Genomic DNA, 16,307 nt, shown 5'->3' with positions numbered 1-16,307 from the left:
CTGCCTGCCCCAGCGCTGGTACGATGTGAACGCATTTGGTCGAAAGTTCTTTGTTATCATGACGACGGCCATGTCTTTGGCTGACATCGGGACTTCGCTTGCGCGCATGGGGGTCAAGTGTGAACACACACGCTAGTCATGACCGTCTCACGATCTAGCGCCACGACCAAGGCAATACCGTGCCGTGAACATCGCTGGCCTTGATCTGGATACTTGAAAAGTATAAGTATATAGACCCACATCGGGACTGATGTAGCGTTAGTCCCCAAGCTCCTGAAGGGTCAACTCTCGCCTGCGTTGACCAGCGACCCCGTAGAGCAACCCTCGACATTGCCAGTCCACCCCATCGCCGATACAGCTACGAAAAATCTCATGGATCTTGCTGCCCTTGGCCCTTTTGCGCCCGCTACGAGCAGCCGTTCCATGCAGACAATGGAGCCCGCGAAACCTTCCACCAGTCCGCAAACCGACACTGAAGAATTCGATGACATCGCAGCAGCGATCAGTCTGATGATGATGCAGACTACCGACTCGGCCAAAGACAAGTTCTCCTTGGACAACAACCACCCCGGTGCCCTCGAAGCTCACGAAACCCTTCCATGCGGGTGACAGAACCGAACAAGAATGCCATTTCGTTGGAGACAAAAGACTTTGGTAGTTTTATCGCAGCTACAACAACACGAAGAGCGCACCCAATTCGTATCCCTTCCATATTCACCAGTCGTCGTGTTGCTGCTGGTTCTCCCACTCTCAGCTTTGCGCAACAATCCACTGTGGTTGATGAACCGCTGTCACTGGCCTGGCTCCAAGACATGTCCAACGGCCCTGAGTTCGGTGGCGGCGATGTGACCAATTGGGATGACCCCACACCAGAATGCCTTTCCGCACCGCCATCTTTACTGGAGTGGACTCCAATGTTGCCAACGCAAGCGGCTATGAACTCAACTCACGATATGTGTCCTCCATCGGACAACGCCACTTCCATAAGCCTGTGGCTCAACGATGTCAGCAGTGGGTTCATACCTGAGCTTTTGAGTTCTTCTTTACTATCACCGGAGGAGCGCGCAGCCCCATGTTCGAACCGAGAATACGAATCGTCAGGGCTATCTCAGTTCTTCGAATTGCCTTCGATTCCGCCGAAAAAGCGCAAGCGCTCGTCTTCCGTGTTATCAGATGTCCAGTGCGCACGACGCCCGTCCTGGAACCAACCGTGGCCCTCCTCATCCATCTTGCCGGACCAAGACGTTTCAGTAAGTCATAGCACAGTCAGCTGGCATCTCCTTCTCCCATCATGAGTCAATGTTAACGCAGATTGCAGCAGTTCGCCTATCCCGATATGTCAAACGATATACATGCGACAGAGAGCCTATTGGAGGGCCCAACGTGCGTGGAGGAGGTCGACGACGACAACAACCATGTGAACGAAGCCTCGTTCAATCATGCGACAGGCACGACGCTGTACCTATCAGAAAGCCAGTTTCAGCTTGGGAACGATGGCTGCTATACGCTGGCCAAGTGATTAGTTTAGAAGGGGACTGGACTCATTGCTGAACGGTCTCCTATATTTTCTATAGGAATCAATATCGTTTGATTGTTTACGGAATGCTTGCAACACATGACGCCAAAGTGTGGGTTTCGTACCAACCTATTTGCTCCACCTTCGTTTATGTGCCACAGGCGAGACGGTCATCAGTGAAGCGCCGACAATCTGGGAAATGAAGAACTCGGCCGTATCCTCGAACTACGATACGATCTCACGGAGACGAAGTGGCCGAAGTCGGGAGGTTCTAGCCGGCACTGAACCTAGAAGCTTTCATCAAAGCGTCGAGACGATCGGGGACGAACGCGGGCATTGCTGCGCTGCTCCACACCCAGCTGGACTGGGTGCACCAACACCGTCGTCCTTTGCAGGAGCCTTTCATCGCAGCTATCGTGTTCATGGGCGAATATCTGGCTTGCCGGCGCGATGGAAGTACTGTCAAATCCGATAGATGCTCAAAGCAGTCAGGTAACGGGCCAGACCAGCATCGTCGTTCTTTGCAGACTGTCTACGTTATCAACGATTGCAAAGGGCACGTGGCATGCATTATGCTGTACCGTAGTCGTTACGTACCTGTATTCCCAGAGCATTTGCTCCTAATGTCTCGCATTGTCGTCGCAGCGACGCAAATTCTGAGTCGCTACAGCCACCTGTACAGTCGTCCCCAATATCCACTGGTTCTCACTGAATCGACCCCCTACACCACCTGTACATGCGCAGTGCTTGTCAAAGTCACTCTCGATGGATCGGAGGATCTGATGTCTTTGTGCAGAGCGAACACGATCGCATAGACCCAGAATGCGAAACAGGAAAGCCCCCCACAGGCGGTTACAAAGTTGTCGGGCTCATATTCGGGTGAGGTTTCAGCGCGTGCGAACGCCACATCCGCCATCGTCAACAGAAGGCCCAAAGTCGTCACATGTTCCTCAATGATCAGAATACAGACCGTCTGCCATCCGTATCAATTGCTTTGACAAAGTGTTCTGACAAAGCAACTTCGTTGTCGCTACTGCTCAGGCTGAAGCGCGTGAATCTCGGTGATGTGTTGAACGCCATCATGTGGCTCAGCCATGACCGGGGTAGCAGCGCGCGACCCACTTAATTGCCGAAGCGAACCCGGGCACCCGGGCACCCGTGCTTTTCCAGGCGCGCATTAGCGTGGCGTCAGTCGTCAGCTGCATCTTCAACGTTATCCCACGATCTTCAGCGAAGCTCACGCCGTGTCCTTTCCAAGATGTTTTGAACACGCTCAAACTGTCATCGATCCCCGGTTCTCAATAGCGATGCTCCAACGATGCGACATCCAGCTTATCTGCCCCCTGATCTGACGAAGCACATGCAACAAGACGCGCGAGTCTGCAGCGAGGAGACGAGGCTTACAACCATACGACTGGGCAGCACTAGTCCGTGGATACATTCATATTTCCGCTGCGTTGCCACGTATGTGCCTTATTAAGGCTTACAATTTGCTCTTCGCTGTCCATTGTAAGCTGCAGGGCCGTCTAGTTTCTGCCTTGTATCAGATATGTAGGTCTTTCACGGATGCACTAGCGTCCACATCGGGCGCCTTGAACACAATGGGAATGAGACATGGCTCAAGAGGGGCACTACGGAGACTTCGATGTGCAGGTGAATCAAGATCTCAAAAAGGGCTTCTGGTTCAGCGCGAGAGGATGGACCAGGCCCGAAACCGTCCCCTTCACCTTTGGTCTTTCATTCTGGGCATTCCAAAGTGACCTGGAAAGATACCAGAAAGGACCAATCATATGCCACATGCGACGCTGATTGTGACTACTTAAGCTTCTACTACTCATGTCGTCACCAAAACCTCTGGCAACATCATGAGCACCACCGCTACCATCACAATGCAGGCGTCTGCGCAACATCACCCTGTAACCACCCCAGATCCCACATCAACCACCATCAATTGCGCAATCTCAAATCCACAACGTTATCTACGAACACCTCGCAGAGAGAGAAGGCACAAACCCGACTTCGTCATCTACGCCGACAACTCCACGACGAATATCCGGAGACCGTTGCCGCAAAACAAGGGTGCACGCGTCCCGCTGCGCGAAATGACCAACCTCGCGAATGCGGGGATGGTACCTGCGTATCGCCGCGCCGCCACTCCTTTCGCATTCAATGCTGCCGATCCCTTGTGGGAAGATAATGAGAACTACGTGAGAGATCACATAACGAGTCGTCTTACACCACCGCTGTATCGCATATACGAAACGCTACCGTCGACCGTCTCGACTCGCTCCAGGTCATCACGACGGGTGAGGAGATTAGCGCCTTTGCATACCCCAGCTTCCACCCCTGATCGCCGCACAACACGACGTCAGATATCTGCACCAGAGTCACCAGTCGTACCGATATCCATACCGATTCGAACTGCGAAGCGCGGTCAAGTCAATAATCAGTCGTTTGACTGTACGACATCGTTCACGCAACAATACATTCTGCCGGCGCAACGCGTTCATCATCCCATCAGCCCCTCGAAGCCGGTAACCAATAGTACGTCATCCTCCCTTCTGGATCATGACGCTACGTCGCCATCAGCACATCCTTCAATTTACGAGCCTGCTGGCGATCGCGAGTTCCGCCCCTCAATTGTCTCCTCGCCGATCGGATCTGTTCACGAAGCGCCGGCGACGTATGCTCGGGGGTACGACTAGCTCGGTGCAAATCAAGCATATGAGGACCAGTGTGAGGCCGCGGTTCTAATTCGTAAAGCAGCAGTCGCAACGCCAAGGGGAGAGGACCAGTTGAAGGATCAGGGACGTAATCGTTTCCTTATCGACATAGGTCAGGTGCGAGCGTGTCTCTAGTGCCTGCGTAAAGTTCCTTTGCAACAAGACCGTTTATGACGATAGTCGTGCTATAGCAAGGAGTTGTGATGTGAATTTGCCAAAATCTCGTCAATTTGACATGTTGCCAACTTCATTACGTCTGTATCGTTCACTCGTATCGATGCTGATCATCTCGCAACAAAAACACTGGGTGCTTTGTGTTTGGAAGAGCTAGGCCCCTTGCCTGGAAAACTACTCAAGTTCTCTCAAACTCTGCATGCTCACTGGCCATTCGCATCATGTCCACCCATTCCTCTTTGGTTTTGCCCTGAAACCAGCGTTCCTGTGGCAAAAACCTCATTCCGCCATCCATATTTCGTTGAATCTCATCATCCATCTCGTTTTGAAAAGCGGCATCATTGAGTCGCCAACCTGATGTAGCCGGCATATCGTCTTGAAACGGTAAGAATTTCTTGATGTGGTTGTACGCTGCGGGCGAGTCTGGCCCCCACTTTTCGTGCCCACTGTTACCAATATATAGTCGGTTGCACGATGACGGCAGTTTTTCGGCGACATCGCTCCATCTGTACCCTATGGTAGCGAGATAGATGTAGTCGAAGCGAGCATATCGCAATTGCGGTTGTCGGGAGAGAAATGTGATGAGAGACGGTGTGTCCAGGACCAAACTTCGTAGCTTCAAAGTTGTCAAGGCCGGAAAGACTAGCGGTATGATGTCTGTTGAGTCGGTGGTACTGACGCTACCAAAGAGCCTTGCGATTTTATGCTCGCCCACATCCGGTAGTTGGGGATGTGATGTAGTCATGTTGCGGAACTCGAATGTTTGTAACGTCTCCGATGAGCAACGAATCAAGGCAGTGAGGAATTCAGCTTCCTTGCTGTATGAGTCAAGCATGAAGTCCACACTTTCGGCGTTGAAAGAAAGTGCAGTGAGAGAGCTGAACATGTGTTCCAAGGCGGCACTTGTCGTGATTGAAGATGGATCAATCTTGGGGAGAACCAGACTCTGGATGCGGCTGTTCGACGCTTGGACGGCGGAGCTGAGGAGTTCAAGGTGCTTCCAGGTCGTGCCGCATCCAGAGAACTGCTCGTCCACTTCATCGCTGTTTGCGTTAGTTTGGTGTCATGCAATCATGTGGCCATACTCACTCGCCGCCTTCTTCAAATCCATAATCACCCAAGTCACAACGCCACTCTAGGACTTCGATAGCTTTCAGACACGGCATATGTGCGAAGAGCTTGACCATGGCTGCTAGAATCGCGTCTGCCCTCTCGCGCTGCTCCTCCACCTTGGCGCCCCAGATCGCTTCCGCCTGCTCGATCAATTCGCGCTCTTTACCGGGCCTTGCTAGTCGTTCCGCGGCGAGACGACGCATTCCGGCATACTCACCTTCAGAGTCTGTCTCAAAGTCTTCTTCATCATACATTCGATGAAAGTCTTCCTCGTAATCTTGCTCACGCTCTAGCCAATGGCGATATCTCGACCAGAACCCTGGGAGACCGGTCAGTATCCGCCTGGCTTTGGATAGAAATCCATCGGCTGAACTTACCATCTACGTAATATTTGGGACTGAACTTGAGCTTCCGAACATGCCGCGCAATGTCGTGCGCAATGAGCTCATTCACGGTACTTTCCAAAGAAACCAACTCTACCGTGCGTGAACGACCCGGGTACATGACACACTCATCATTCTCCATCCTGCCAAATCTGCTCTGGGGGGAGCCATCTAGATGAATGGTGGCGAACATCAGCGGCCTCACAATGGTCGCAAAAGCGCGACATGTTTGAGATACTGAGCGCAGGTGGTGCTGGGGCAAATGTGAGAAGATCTCGAGGTAAAGCTCATCGGGCAGTTCCATGGTGACCTGTGGTACTAGAGACTAGGGAAAGACAAACGAGCGCTATATGTACAAAAAGCGTGCGGTCGGCAGCAGCGCGGGCGTGACTGCGCGATGGTTTCGCGATATTAGCCTGTTCGCGCAAGGCACTAAGCAGCAAGGCAGTAATCTCGAAATGGGACACTTATATTGACGACGCGGGCCGATTTTCATCAGTGCGTGTGCAGAGAGACGATTATTGGTGGGTGGTGCATTCAGTGTTGGTGATGAGGACATGGTGCCAGGCAACAGCAGCGCCTAAGATTCGGCGACAAGGTGCGGGGCGTTGGTGGCGCATCGCGATAGTACCTAGGTAGCGGCAATTCATGCGGCAAGTCGAACACGTGCCTGCGTCAAAAGGCCATGACAACGATTCAAGACCTTGGTCGATAATCCAGAAGCTTGCAGTGCTCAATAGGATCGCGGAATGTTTTCCCATGGTCTTTCAAGCTACCGAGTAGAAGAGAATGTGCTCACAATATCTCAACTTCCTCCTGTCACAGCTCAGCTGCCCTTGACGCTCGATCGCCCCCCCGCAATCGCAACAATCTGCATGGAGCGGGATGCGATAAGCCGCGGAACGATTGCGACACTCCCTTCTCGATGACCGCAGAAAGTCTGCTGTCGAGATGTTGTTCGCGCGCCCGACCCACACCCGCAACTGACCACAGCCCCTCCATGAAGCATAAGACAGTCCATGTACACAAGAATCAAGCAGGGCTGGCACTTCCGCTACGGTGGGAAGCGCGATCTTCAGAAAGAAATGGTGGTCGTCCCGACTCCAATCTGTCGTGATTGCTGAAGGCGTTTCGGCCATCTTGTTGTCGCCAGACCCATGTCCATGGCGCATGCCATCTTCCGTGGAAGCAATGTGATCGAGACATCCTCTCCCCGCGCCGTCCTGATTGTCTGCAGGTTGAAGGAACGTGTCGAACGTTGGAGTAGTACAGTGCGATCGTCGAGCGCGCGGATGTCTGTGTAGGCTTGAAAGGTGCTTCAGTCGCGGTAGCAGTTTGTCGCCTACACCATGTCAGCAATCTTGCAGCGTCGTTGACGCAAGACATGTACTTACGGGGTGGAGCATCTTCCTTCGCGTCCAGACTATCCAAGCTTTGCGCAGCGTGTTCGTCGTAAGCGGTCTTTTGCGAGCCGGCTTTTGCGCGCCCGGGTACCCACGGTGGAAGTGTTGGCGCTCAATGTACGAACGGGGCGGGCAGCGCTGTGTGGCCACTCACGCCAGTTTCGAGCTCGAGAGCGGCGGGCGAAGTAAATCGTTTTGTTGAAACCACCACAGTCATGTTGGCGTGATGATGTCGTCACCCAGAGCAGAAGATTGGGTGCCAAGGGGGCGTTCGAAAGACGAGAAGCAAGAGTGCCGCTTGAGAGAAAGCAGGGAAAGGCCCCGTGTACGCCAACTTGTTGTCCAAGAAGGTGTGCAATATAGCAACGCCAATTCGATGCCGGTGTTCAAGAGACAAGTGTTGTTGATGTTGAACATGTTGCCGGGGCTAAAGTGTCGGACACTGCAACCTCGCAGTCAGGCGTTGGGGACCGCAAAGATCTCATAGCTATCAATAGGGTATGGGGAATGGCGTTCATACTGCGCTCAAGCGGTGAAGAGCAGCGTGAGCCATGGTCATGGAGACAACATGCTGAGGCGGAGTATCGAGCGGCAGGACTCAACCTACCCAATCGGAGCTCTCGGAGATCTCTAGCGCGGCCCTAACTGGATCCGGCCCACCACCCTCCCGAGGTCTGCTCAAACATCAAACGGCCCGCAGCTACGTGAGTGACATGTCCGCATCTCTGCGGCAAAGGTTCATCCACGCGCGCCTCATCCGAATTATCTAGCAGCTGATGCATCAACGTAAAGTCCTCGCACCGGTATTTCCTTCACGTTTCAGCCGATCTTAGCCGGCCTTGCGGCCTTGCAGACTCGACGCCATCATTAAGGGGCACTGGCTCCATTTTGTCGACGGTACCTAGGTATTGATCCGCACGGAGACATATCACAGACAAGCGATATGCCGCGACATGGTGAGCAATGCAACGGAATAACACCAGAAACCGACATGCATGTCATGCAAATCTTCTGGCATGTGAGATGGCCACAGTGAGAAGAGATTGTACCATGTATTAGACTACCGATGACTACCTTCGCCGCGTTCTCATTAGATCCACCAATTCACACGATCCTACAAAATTATACAAAGTTTCCACCAATGCGACAGTCTGGCCCAACATACGAAACCTTACTCCTTCTTAGCCTTCTTCATCACCGGTCCTTGGGTGGCATAGCCCCCACGAGAACCATTGTCACGAACCGAACCCTCCGATGCCGCAGCCGATGCCATCTCGTTCCCCGGCGCGGATGATGTAGCTGTTGTGCTTTTTACCTCCTCTGCCAGCTCCTCGCGCCATCCCTGGAGGAAACCCCGAAGGTTCGCCTCGCCGCTGTTGATCTCGTTGACATGAACGCTCGGAAGCAGTACGTCCGGTACGGTCGCTGTAGTGGCTGCCCTGTCTGCGACGACATTGGAGCCATTTCCAGCAGCCTCTGGGTAACGACGTGGGTCGAGAAGTGTTCCTGGCCCTTCCAGAGGCGACTTCGCAGCTCCTCCCTCGTCGGCCACTTCCTTTTCCGGTTCTTCCACCATCTCATCTAGCGCCTGGAGTAGTAGGCCATCGACCTCTTTCTGACCCTCTGCATCGTTCTCTCCTACCACTTCCTCGGTGCCTTCTTCCGTGACATCCCGCCGGGGCTTCTCATCACCCGTACCGCCCAAGTCATCTTTCCCTCCTCCAGTCCCCTCTCCTTTGGCCACTGTCGTGGCGCTTTCTTTGCTCGTACCAACAACTTCATCCTTATCATCTGTGTTTTCCCCTTCCATGATCTTTTTGCCTATCGCCTCATCGAAGCTCTGGTCTCCCTCCTCGTCGTCATCTTGTCTCTTCCTCTTTACACCTAGATCGCCACCACTTTCGACAGTGTCAATTGGATCGTCTTCGCCAAGATCAATGTTGAGATCATCTTCCGGCAACACAAGGTTCTGGTGGGGTACTGGGGTTTTGACGAGAAAGGTGGTATGATCCCAGGTTGTTGCCGAGGAGCTCGACGCCTCCGGTATGTTGAGTTGGGTGAGCGGGTCCGCCATGGGGTAGAGAAGTGACCCAGACAAATCCAAATATCCGCCTTTGGGCATGGAACGGTTGAGCGGCAGCAGTTGTGGGCCCGCTGGGAGATCGGAAGACGTCGCGACTGGTGGTATGGGGTGAGATGCGGCAGTAGCAGGCGCAGGTTGCGGGCTCGGACTCGGTGTCAGTGGTTTGTAGCGGTCTGTGGACAGGTCAGCATGAGCAGTATTGCCGAGCATTGCTGATCCGACACTTACCTCCATTGCTCCTACCCTGTGTGGGTGTCTCGTCCGCCATAGTCAGGCGTGTGTTGAGGGTTGACTGGGCGGCGTTGGATTCCAAGGTGCGGTCGGCCGGATTGCAAAGAGAGGGAAAGTGTCAAGGTCTTTGCACGCGCAGCTCAGGGGAATTTTCTGTTTATGTGTCGTGCGTAGTGCGCGTCACTTCGTATGCAGGTAGCCATGCAGCAAACGCTCACCGCGACGCGTCGAGAGAGCGCAAGTCGACATGTCATCTTCACTCTCACTTTCACTTCCACCTTCATTGCGTCGGCATCTACGCTGTATACAGCAAAGCAGATCTTGTGGAGAGCATTACTCGGGAGCATCCGCAAATCTGCAGTCGCTTCTTCCTCTGCGTGCTATCAATACGGTGAGTGGAGAAGCACGAGTGGTGACCAAGTTGGGGTTAGCGTAAGATCGGTACCCGCTAGCGCGCGGGAAGGGGAGAGATTCACGTGGGTGTCTCTGGAACATGAGAAGTTAGCTCATGTGCTGCATTGACGACGTGATTGCGGGGACGTTTTCGTTCGGCTTCGTGATGAAGCTTCCCTGGTTCGGCTGAAGTGGACGTAGTCCAGTGTGCGCCAGTGCGCCCCATCAGGTTGCAGAAGCTGTCAAGCCGATCGGGATGCGGGTATGTCTGCACAACGAATCCCTCAACACAGCGCATCATGATATGGTGGCTCCTTCTGAAAGCTGCAACTGCGATATGGGATTGAGGTCGCCTTCCAATGGTTTAACGCATGAGTGGTACCTGAGAGCATCAGAAAGGACGAATCAGGCCCAACGTAAGCATAATAGTAACGGCAGCTCGCCTGATAGGGATTGCAGAGATACTGAGTTCCTGCAGTATACAGTACCCGATGATAGTCGGTCCGGAATGTGATGCAGCTGAAAGCAACGGCGTCTAGAAGGAGGAAGCGAAGCACATCTGCTACCACCGATGTCGCCACTACTGTGTGTAAATCGTGGAGCCACCCCAAGCTTGCGTGGACGTCGCACGATCGCAGGTAACGGGCGAAGGCCTCCGTAGAAATATGGCAGTGACGTCGCATTCTGTCTCCTGCATCTAGCATCTTCGCGATCGGTGTTTGGCAGCCCTTTCGTGGTGACGAGAACAAAGGGATTTCCTCGGAAGGATTGTCATGGACGGTTAGGCAGATGTGGATAAGTTCGCGAACGAAGATGTAAACAGCGGCCACTCGGGTGGTGGTCGCAACGCTCCAACTCGTTAACCAGCTCATGACAGTTAAGGCCGCTCATGTTGCCATCATATGCATGTTCAGGCGTTTTGACTTCTGTCAAACCACCTTATCTCGGCTAGGGCATGAAGGAGTGCAGGGTGTGGCTGCGTGATGAGCGTGAAGAGCATAGAATGGTGTCAGAGGGAGGAAAGAGGAAAGCAAGGGGAGCAAACAGAAGCAGATTAAAGCTCACAGGGAAGATACGAAAGGGTGAAAATGAAGACAAAGAAAAGCCAGAGGGTATGAAAGGCACGACAGAGAGCAAGGGAAGAGCGAAAAGAGGTTAGATATAGTGTCTGGCGTTCAGTGCACAACGAGAGTGCGCACGCCGAGCAGGCCGCTCGAGAAGAGACAGCCGATCTCAAGATGCTGTGTTTCTGGTTTCGTTTGAGGGCGATGTACAGCTGCTGTGAGTTCTGGTGCACTATCGCACTATCCGGCGGGTCCGTTCCAAGCACCAACAGCATGGCGAAGTATCTACACGGGACATGTCGTATCACATCAAATTTATCCAGGAACACCCCTCCTTGCTTACCGTTGCAACCTAGATCTTCCCAAACATGGCAAGATACACTGTACCTTTGGCGATGCCGTACTGACAAACGCCTGCACTATTCCGCTACCAGGATCCAGGATTATGCCTATGCATTGCGATATTGCCCGGAGTCGCAAAGGCGCGATGCCCGATCGTGTATGTGCCAAAACGAATTTGTCCGGTGGTTGACGGCTTCCGCTCGGTTCTTCAGAGCCCAGATCTAAATCGCTTCGTGGCCAGTCCATGATAAGACCCATGTGGTATGGTGGCAGAATATCTTGTCAGACGAGCAGCGGGACGAGTATCCCATGCCGCGATGGACGAAAACACGTGCTCCCATAAGGATGCCTGCCGTGAAGGCTCGTGTCTGCAACTAGGCCGTTGCTCAAAGTGGTGGCGGCCTGCGCCGCTTTGTTGTTCTTCAACCATGTTGTTCGTATCCCGGTTACGACTCCCTCTTGCTTCCTCCACCAGTGCTTCTTAATATGCTCTGGGTATCATTGGACCAGACCCTATCGAGTCGTATACGTTGTGGATGCGAGTGAATGGTATGTGACGCGTTGTGTAGGGAGGCCGATAGCGGGATAGTTTCGTGGGGGTGAGGCTCTGTGACAGCATTGTCTTCTGCGATGACTGTTCCAGTTAGCAGATATACCTCAATGTGGCATGTCGGACTCACACGTGGCCGTCTGTGCTCGTTGCGAAAAGATTGAGGACAGGCTTCGTGATGCGTCCACGGATCCGCCGGAACCGGGTTGGCGCAAATGGGAGAGATGTGCCGCAACTGTGGTTAGCGGGATGTATACACATCCTCCATCGTGTTCGTTCGAAGCTCTTATTGACTTCTATCGTTGGATCCAATGGGCGGTGTTAAAGCTTGTAGGTCGCAGGCTCTGACTGCCGAAGCGCGATCCCTGTGGTGAGCACATGTGCAGGCGCTTGGCGAGCGCGAATGCGCATGCATTGTTGCCATGCGCACAAAAGTGTAGTGGCAGCATCGTTAACACATCATGTTCGTTTGGTGCAAGCTGCGTAAGCCCTGCCCGGGTAAGATGTTCAGCGCGGCCACAAGCTCGAAGGGGGACTTGCCCTCGTCGTTTCTTGCGGGGTGCATGACGCTAGGCCTGTCGTGGACTAGACCACAAGGCAGTCAGCGCCCCACTGGGCACCGAAAGTTAGAAGAAAGCGCATGCTCAAGTCAACGATGCGAAGCTCAAAGAAATGGTCAAAGCCAGGCATATTCGCACGACGTTGACCGTTTCGGTGAAATGGGCTGACGTTGCGACACCCCAGCAGGAATGTTCTCTCCTCAGCCGAGCTACTGGTACCGTCGCTTCTTGTGTCAAGCGCAGCATCGTCGTCTAACATATAGTGCGTTGGCTTTCACGGGTCAGGCTTGGTAGAGCCTCTTTGTGAAGTCTTCACCATCTTGACAAGCCTGGTCTTGTCGTTTGGTGTTGGCACTCGGACAGCGAGCGGAGGAGAACGTACGACAGCGTGGTGGGCTACTATATGACGGCTCTGGAGTGCTGCGATCTTGTTACATACGTCACTCTCCACAGTGAACACACCTCGAAGCAAACTGCATAGTGGAGGTTAGCTGTCTGATATCGTCGCATCAAAGGCGTGCGCATCCTGTCGATCGGCTTCGCGTCTAGTCGACCTTGGACGCAAGTCGTGTTAGCATCGCAGCCGTCAAGTCAGACGAGGCGTGCGTGGGTTGGCTCATGCGGAGAATTGATGGCCAGGTGTGATGTCCAGGTGGGGGCTGGATGAAGTGGGAGGACTCGCGCTGATTCCGGGTCTCGAGTAGAGCATCTTGCAGTCTGCGTAATTTGGCTTTGATGATAACGGCAGTGGTGGCCACGGGCTGAGTTTCCGTGTGAAGTCGGAGTTGCGTGGCACCGACACGTTATTACGTAATCACTCCGCCACCACGTAAGCAGCCGCCTATGGCTGCCAGTGACCAACACCATCATCGACCATCACACTTCTCGCATCACAAGCACGTCTTTCGTTGGTACTCACTTGCAATGGCTTAGCCCCGAAATCCCTCACACTCTTCTCTCTTGACAGGATCGCAGACTAGAGGAGGTTCTTTCTCAGCCGTTGTCAAGAACATTCCTCGAAATGCCAGTGATCATTCGATTATCATGAGGTTGCACTTGATGCACTATTTTCCAGTAAAAACTATTCTGTAGTCAAAACAATGCACATATCCAGGGTTGTGGAGCCGTAACAATGGATTAGCAATCTTGGCGGGACTGACGCGGTCATGCGATTTAGCTGTGCAGCTTGAGACCCAATTCCGTCAAGCCGAATCGAAGCGACACAGTGCACTTAGCGGCTTTGATAACCTCGATGATTGAACAGAAACTGGTATATGGTGGGTACTTCAATACAATGCCAATGAGGTCGTTTTCACTCGCCTTTCTAGCCCCCTCCTTTACCAACAATGATTCACACTATCCATAAGTTTCGAATTCATTATGCGAGCGTTCTATGTCATAATGTACACAACGATTGCATTGGACCAGGTATAGCATTGACGTTTTCTTTCTCTCTCGTTCTCTCGACAGCGAGTTGTCGACCACGAGATCCACACGACACACACAACATACAATGGACACAGCAGGTTGCCCACTCGAGAACGGCTCCATAGAGATCGAACACCCTACTGACCGCGTTGCAGCTCTAGAAAAGCTAATCTTAGAGCTTCAGACCACCATTGCCTCTCTGACAACTGAGGTCCAGACACTCCAGGCAGAGAATCGCCGTCAGCACAAGTTGAAAGTAGACGCAACACAATGGTGCTGCCAGACCTACGGTCAGTGGATGGAATCTTTGAAGGAGCTCACTGGCATTGAATCCAAAGCTAAGGAAGACAAGTCTGTGCTCCGAGAGAAGATATTAGAGCTTAAGGCCAAGAATGCTTATCTCACGACTGAGATCCAGACACTTCAGGCCGAGAATCGCCCTCAGACCGAGTTGAAAATAGACGGAGCACAATGGTGCTGCCGGACCTACGATGAGTGGATAGAATCTTTGAAGGATCTTGATGCCGTGGAATCCGAAGCTGAGGAAGACAAGTCGGTGCTCCAAGAGAAGATATCCGAGCTTGAAGCCAAAAATGCTTCTCTCACGAGTGAAATTCAGACACTCCAGGGTCGTCTTCGCGATATTTGCGGACAGAACTCTTTGTGCACACAGGTTGCAAAGGAACTCGACGATCAGGTTATGCAGCTTGCACGCGCAGAAGCCGAAGCTCAGCAAGAATTGTCGGCGCTTCGACTCAAAATATCCGAACTCGAGCAAGTCATCGCAAAGCACGACAAAGACAACACTCCATCCGCGGAGCAGGAAGAAAGTGTTGAGGAGTAAACAGATGGAACAAAAGCCTGTCGTGAAGTCAGGACAAATCCACAAGATTTAGGACGCATCCACAGTTACACTGATGGCAAACATGGAATGCTTGATTTCGCCTTGATACGATTTATATTCCAGCGTAAGGGTCTCATGATTGGATGCTACTCTCTTTACGTGTTGATCTTCGGCAACTCTGGTGTTTGAACAGATCGGGCATTTGTAAGATTGCTCCTACTACAATAGTCTAGGAATACATGCAAGACACTACTTATACCAAGGAAAGAACTGTGATACATATGGAGATCCTCCCACTGACACGCAATCGATGATACCATTGCGCACCTTCGCGTCCTGAACGCTTTTGACAACATGTCTGAGCAGCAGGACAACCAAGGATGCTTGGCTGCAACAATACCACCATCATGACCCACTGCGCCTTCAACGTGTCATGACGACAGCCGCCACAGGTTTCGTAGTGATAGTAGTCTTCTTTCCTTGAACCACGGGTTTCTTCCCCACTTGCACATCATCTTCTTGCTGCGCACCTGATCGCCTTCCCACTTTATGCCCGGCAGCATCCGCCTGCATCATGTGTTGCCCATGCAATGCGACTGCATCTCGAACTTTCGCATCAAACTCCTCAGACGCGAAATAGCCTTCACACCTTGCTGCAGTTGCGTATTCGCAGGATGGTGGCTGCCAGGAGATGAGCTGCAACCTGAGCATGTCCAGGTCCCGAATGTCACGTCTCTGCATGTCACACACAGTCAACAGTAAGATGTTGACGGCGAGGAGGATAGCAAAGCTGATGCGGACGTATTGCCATGACAAAACGGTGAACATGATCGTGAAGAAGATGCCGAATGTGCGCCATAGGTTGACGTAGGAGTCGAGAAAAGTGTAAATGTTGTCAAGCATATTGGGAAGCTCGGCGATGAGACACGAGGCATGATCTGATCCAATACCGAGTGGACGAAGTGGAAGACAGAGCAGCACGTTGTATAGGTCGTAGGAGATGTTTGGAACGCTGGAGACGGACTTCCAGACCGCGCGTACTCCGTGTTCAAGGGGAGGTGCATCGAACAGTGCGGCGAGGGCGATGGGTAAGAAGAGCAGGAGGTATTTGAATCGCCGGAAGTATGAAGAGGGTATAGTTGCATCGTGGTTGATCCCGTCTGAGCTTGTAGCTACGTGGCTCACTTTCTGCAACTCGTTGGGGTTCTCTTTGTCCATCGATTCGCGCGGGGGCGTCTCGCCGAAACGGAAAGGCCTTCCAGTGAGGCCTCCGGTCGTTGCAACCACTTCTTCATCAGATTTGGCCGGCTTAGTCGTGTCATGTTCCGCGGTGTCGAACTTGAGTGGCATGGCAGGGTTGTAGAGGCGTGGCTGTGGCGTGCCGGATGTTGGTGGGACAATTCGTATAGTTGGGGCTTTTGACACTGGGTAGTATAGACGTGAGTGGAATCCGTGGAACTAGCGAATTCAACGCACATACCTGGCACCTGACCATCGATC

At 52.8% G+C, this 16,307-nt stretch overlaps 5 protein-coding genes across 5 annotated transcripts; 2 read left to right on the top strand and 3 right to left on the bottom strand.

Annotated features, from left to right (window-relative positions):
* Positions 1–138: 138 nt before the first annotated feature.
* Positions 139–609, top strand: J4E93_010557 (uncharacterized protein; the record flags this gene model as incomplete). Its single annotated transcript, XM_049348435.1, has 2 exons — positions 139–144; positions 235–609. 2 exons carry the CDS (start codon positions 139–141, stop codon positions 607–609), a joined length of 381 nt encoding a protein of 126 aa, XP_049194387.1.
* A 3,982-nt stretch (positions 610–4,591) lies between these two features.
* Positions 4,592–6,213, bottom strand: J4E93_010556 (uncharacterized protein; the record flags this gene model as incomplete). Its single annotated transcript, XM_049348434.1, has 3 exons — positions 4,592–5,456; positions 5,548–5,845; positions 5,904–6,213. The coding sequence occupies 3 exons, from the start codon at positions 6,211–6,213 to the stop codon at positions 4,592–4,594; spliced, it is 1,473 nt and encodes a 490-aa protein (XP_049194386.1).
* Positions 6,214–8,483: 2,270 nt separating this feature from the next.
* On the bottom strand, positions 8,484–9,663 carry J4E93_010555 (uncharacterized protein; the record flags this gene model as incomplete). Its single annotated transcript, XM_049348433.1, has 2 exons — positions 8,484–9,568; positions 9,624–9,663. The coding sequence occupies 2 exons, from the start codon at positions 9,661–9,663 to the stop codon at positions 8,484–8,486; spliced, it is 1,125 nt and encodes a 374-aa protein (XP_049194385.1).
* A 4,385-nt stretch (positions 9,664–14,048) lies between these two features.
* On the top strand, positions 14,049–14,807 carry J4E93_010554 (uncharacterized protein; the record flags this gene model as incomplete). Its single annotated transcript, XM_049348432.1, has 1 exon — positions 14,049–14,807. One exon carries the CDS (start codon positions 14,049–14,051, stop codon positions 14,805–14,807), a length of 759 nt encoding a protein of 252 aa, XP_049194384.1.
* Positions 14,808–15,230: 423 nt separating this feature from the next.
* Positions 15,231–16,157, bottom strand: J4E93_010553 (uncharacterized protein; the record flags this gene model as incomplete). The annotated part of the gene is made up of 1 exon (XM_049348431.1): positions 15,231–16,157. The coding sequence occupies one exon, from the start codon at positions 16,155–16,157 to the stop codon at positions 15,231–15,233; it is 927 nt and encodes a 308-aa protein (XP_049194383.1).
* Positions 16,158–16,307: the final 150 nt, after the last annotated feature.

The sequence above is a fragment of the Alternaria ventricosa genome (assembly GCF_023758065.1).
Source record: "Alternaria ventricosa strain BMP 2768 chromosome Unknown scaffold_32, whole genome shotgun sequence".
Lineage (NCBI taxonomy): Eukaryota > Fungi > Ascomycota > Dothideomycetes > Pleosporales > Pleosporaceae > Alternaria > Alternaria ventricosa.
Note: the sequence above shows the minus strand (reverse complement) of the source record. Positions and strands in the feature narration are given on the sequence as shown.